General features: G+C 49.1%; 1 protein-coding gene across 1 annotated transcript; it reads left to right on the forward strand.

The window, feature by feature from the left end:
• The first annotated feature begins 340 nt into the window (after positions 1-340).
• LOC134451544 (uncharacterized) lies at positions 341-1,865 on the forward strand. Its single transcript, XM_063202050.1, has one exon. It carries the CDS (start codon positions 341-343, stop codon positions 1,811-1,813), a length of 1,473 nt encoding a protein of 490 aa, XP_063058120.1. The 3' UTR covers positions 1,814-1,865.
• The last annotated feature ends 2,819 nt before the right edge of the window (positions 1,866-4,684 follow it).

Genomic DNA, 4,684 nt, shown 5'->3' on the forward strand with positions numbered 1-4,684 from the left:
ATGCGTCGCTGAGTGGCTGGGGCGCCACTCTGGGGGATCTGGCTGTGGGTGGTGTTTGGACGGAAAACCAATGTCAGCTTCACATCAACGTCCTGGAGCTGACAACAGTGTTCCTAGCGCTAAAGCATTTCCTGCCTTTGCTGCGCCATCACCACGTTTTAGTCCGTACGGACAACACAGCAGTAGTGGCATACATAAATCACCAAGGGGGCCTGCGGTCGCTACGGCTTCACCGCATAGCTCGCGATATTATACTTTGGGCACACGCTCACTTACAGTCGCTCAGAGCCACTCATGTTCCGGGCGTGCTGAATGTGCGTGCAGACAGACTATCGAGGGCATGCCTCTCCAATCAGGAATGGAGATTACACCCGCGCGTAATCGAGCTCGTGTGGAAACGCTTCGGGCGCGCGGAGGTGGATTTATTTGCATCACGAGAGAACACACATTGCAGACTGTTCTTCTCCATTCGAGACAGGGATGCCCCACTGGGAACAGATGCGCTATCACACCCGTGGCCGAACACTCTCTTGTATGCGTTCCCCCCAGTCCATCTAATCCCACATGTACTAGCGAGGGTGAGAGAGGAAAGCCTCTCGCTGGTGCTGATTGCTCCCTGGTGGACAAACAAGCCCTGGCTAGCGGAGATCTTTCTCTTACTGGCCGGGCAGCCTTGGCGACTCCCCAACAGCAAAGACCTTCTGTCACAGATGGGGGGGGAGTTAGTTCACCCGAACCCGTCAGCGTGGAACCTACACGCCTTCCACGTGAAAGGGACACATTGAGTTCAATAGGTCTGCCACCGAATGTTATTGCAACTATTCAGAGTGCCAGAGCTCCATCTACGAGATCTGTGTACGATATGAAGTGGAGGGCGTTTGAGAGATGGTGTGTTCAGAAGGGCGTTATCCCCTTTCAGTGTTCTATCACCCATGTACTTACGTTCCTTCAGGAATTATTCGAGAAGGGACTGGCCTATTCTACACTTAAGGTCTACCTGTCAGCGATTTCAGCATGCCATGTAGGCTACGATGGTGTATCTCCGGGAGCGCACCCCCTGGCTAACAGATTTCTGAAGGGCGCTCGACGCCTTCGACCTGCTGTGCGCTCGACCGTTCCCTCTTGGGACCTCTCCTTGGTGCTGAACGCGCTCTCCCAAGCCCCGTTCGAGCCCCTACAGACTGCAAGCATTAAGGTCCTCTCGTACAAAACTGCCCTCTTGCTGGCCCTTGTCTCAGCTAAAAGGGTGAGCGAGATCACTGCTCTCTCTATACACCCCTCCTGTATGGAATTCAGTGCGGATAATAATAATGTCACGCTTCGGCCCAATGTAGCGTTTATTCCTAAAGTGTCTATGTTGTACGGCAGCTGCGACCTACAACTGACGTCTTTCAACCCCCCTCCTTTCTCCTCGCAGGAACAGGAGAGGTTACATTACCTCTGCCCGGTCCGGGCATTACGCTTGTACATGGACAAAACTTCTTCATTCAGGCGTACCGACCAACTATTTGTTTGCTTTGCAACTAATTCTAAGGGACAGGCGCTCTCGACACAGAGGCTGTCCCATTGGATTGTTGATGTGATTGCAATGGCCTATCGGGCCTCGGGGAAAGACCCTCCTGCTCTCAGAGCTCACTCTACTAGAGGTGTCGCCGCGTCTTGGGCCGCATTTAGAGGAGTGCCTGTCCAGACTGTTTGCGCTGCCGCGGGTTGGGTTTCACCGCACACATTCGTAAAACACTATCGCCTTGATGTTACAGCGTCCACGGTGGCTCACGCTGTCCTTGAGGCGGGGGGATCAAGACCTGTATGAACTGCTTTGCACTTTCAGCGTGGTTTTTCACTCCCGTTATTTTTACTGGTTGGGAATGAGCATTCAGGGGCGTATTTAAAACTCCCATAGAGTCACAGTCTGTGTCGAACGATTCGACCGAAAGAGAACGTATGGGTATATTCTATACCCTCGGTTCTCTGAGGGAGATTAGTGAGACACAGACTTGTGCTGCCCCTTCCTGCTCGCTCGTCTTGCAGAGCTGGGTAATGTGAAGATGAGCGAGCTGTCACAGTTTATATAGGAGGCGGGCGCCTATGAGTGACAGCTCAACTCAGCCAATAGGCGTGTTTAAAAAGGCTTCAAGAGCGGTCGCGCGAGGGCGCTAAACCCCATAGAGTCACAGTCTGTGTCTCACTAATCTCCCTCAGAGAACCGAGGGTATAGAATATACCCATACGTCATCTAATAAAGCCAAGTCCAAGGTCCAAGCCCAGTCTACAAAACACTTAAACAAGTTCTCTAGGGAAACAGTAATATTGAGCCACAACTGCAGAACAACAAAAAGCCTAAATACTGTATATAACCAAGCTACACAATGGCCCTACATGATGTTAAGATGTGGACGTGAGCCCTTCGAATGTGTGAATGTGTGGTTGGGAGGTCATGTACCTATGGCTCCCATTTACCGGGGGCTCTGTAGCTTGTACAGCTCAAGTGTCTTCTTCGGTTTCGTTCAAAGTATTTCAAGGTAGTAGACACTCCAGTGGCATACATGCAGAAGGGGAGAAGAGGCCTACTGTCACTGCAAAGCTCTCCTATGATGTGTGTCTGTGTGTGCCAGACCCGACACACCAATAGCCAGCATGCAAGTGTAAACCGACGTATTACGGTTACATACCGCCATTCAGACATACCGCCATTCCGACATTGACTTTTTATTGCAAAAAAACATTTTTCCAGCTTGCAGGAACTGTTTTCAGACCCTACCTGTAAGGGCATTTGGACCGTGAGAAAATTATACACTAAATTATACACTAATCCTGTAATTGCGCTGTCACTCTCTCCACTTCTGCTCATGTAGCAACATTGTTGCAAATGTCAATTGAGTTAGAACGTTGTTCACGCGCCTTTACGTACTTGTAACAATGTTCAAATGACGTGAAATGGCTCAGAATGATAATCAAATACTGTCGGAATGGCGGTATGTTGGAATGGCAGTTGCCCCCCCCCTTTTACTGCGCAGTCCGTCCACCTCGGGCCGCAAACTTGCCACTACATCAATGGGAGTCACAGCACGATACGGCTGGACTAAACAACCTGGGCCTCGTTTCCGAAAGGGCCTTAAGTACTACTTAACGCTACGTGCTACTTACGTTCACACGTAACACCATCGTAGAGCTCACGGAGCGTTTCCCAAAGCCAACTTAGCAAAGAACCATCGCAGGTTGACACGTAACTCTAAGAGAAATCCACGAGTGGTCTGGGGTAGTCTTAACGCGCTAAGATTGATCGTAACGGCATGGCACAGTGGAGACACCCACAGGATATGAAGGGAAAAGAAGAAACTTGCGCATAAGATTGCTGTTTTAAGACGCAAGTGGCATGGCACAGTGGAGACACCCACAGGAAAAGAGGAAACTTGCGCTTCAAGTTGATGTTTTAAGACGGGAGTGTAAATATCATGGCACCACAGTTGACACTGTAACGAAAATAAGAAGGTAACATTAATTGTGTAAGTGTATTAAATAAAAGCAATGTGTTTGGGAAATATTTTACTGGCAGTAAAATAGTTCAGCTGTGTTTGATAAATCTGGGCATTATTAAACTGTGATCAATCATAATTTGTGTGGGTGCTTCGTGAACAAGAACACGGCATCCGCACACAAACTAAATAGGGGGCTTCGGCGACCAGAGACAAGGGTGGTGATGTCGGAAGGCCACTACCGAAACATTAAAAAAAAAGAAAAACGGTCAGCGAGTCGTTGCGCCCTCTTTCATTTTCAAGTAGCCTACCCTAAGAAAAGGGAGGCGACGCAGAAAATACACGATAGTTGTAGGCTAAGGGTAAACTATGACATAAAAAGGCAGCGATGGGGATTCGTGTAGATTTTTTGTTTTAATAACAGCAGACTGCCGTGCAAAATGTTACTCACAGTTGTGAAAGCCTTGAGTGCGCGGTACTTTGCGCGCCGCTCCCCAAATGCGCATTCCAATTTGGAACTCCTAGGCCTACTTGTCTTCTTAAATATTAAGCACGGTAGCCAACTGCACGCGCTTTGTCTGGTTTAACGGCGTAGCTAATGGTTTTGCATGATTTCATTGTGTGTGTGCATTTTATTTCATTTGCCAACAATAACACCTGTCGATAGGTGCAAACTGCTTCAAATGTAGTCCCACCCTTATAGAAAACAACTTTTGATACTGACACACGCCTTACATTTTGTAAATGGTTTAGCAGCATGACGGCGCAGTTCACTCCGAGGACACTTCAGCACCACATATGTGGTCAGCGATCCTTAAGAGCGACGCTACGAATGATCTTAGAGGCTGTGCACGCGCGTTCATGTACGAGTGTCTTTGGGAAACAGTCGTAGGAAATCTAAGAACATTCGTAGGATAACGACACACGTAAGGCTAAGAACCATCGTTATCGGGAAACGAGGCCCAGTCCGATAGCCCAGCACTACTGATACTGTATGAGGCTTCTGGAGGGAGGTTTACTTACGTTCCACACCACACTCTGCAAGTTGTCCTCTGTTTCACAAGGAGGGCCCAACAATAGGCCCACAAGAGGCCCAACTGCAATACCCGGAGCCCTGTGATGGTGTTCTCCTCCAAACCATGTGTGGTCCTCTTCACACTGTGTGTCCCAAGTGGAAGGCAGGCATTAGTGGTGTGCATTGGCACTGC

The sequence above is a fragment of the Engraulis encrasicolus genome, chromosome 6, assembly GCF_034702125.1.
Source record: "Engraulis encrasicolus isolate BLACKSEA-1 chromosome 6, IST_EnEncr_1.0, whole genome shotgun sequence".
In the NCBI taxonomy this organism is placed as follows: domain Eukaryota; kingdom Metazoa; phylum Chordata; class Actinopteri; order Clupeiformes; family Engraulidae; genus Engraulis; species Engraulis encrasicolus.

Coding starts and splice junctions, on each gene's coding strand:
- LOC134451544 (XM_063202050.1), top strand. CDS start 341: ATGCCTCTCCAATCAGGAATGGAGATTACACCCGCGCGTAATCGAGCT.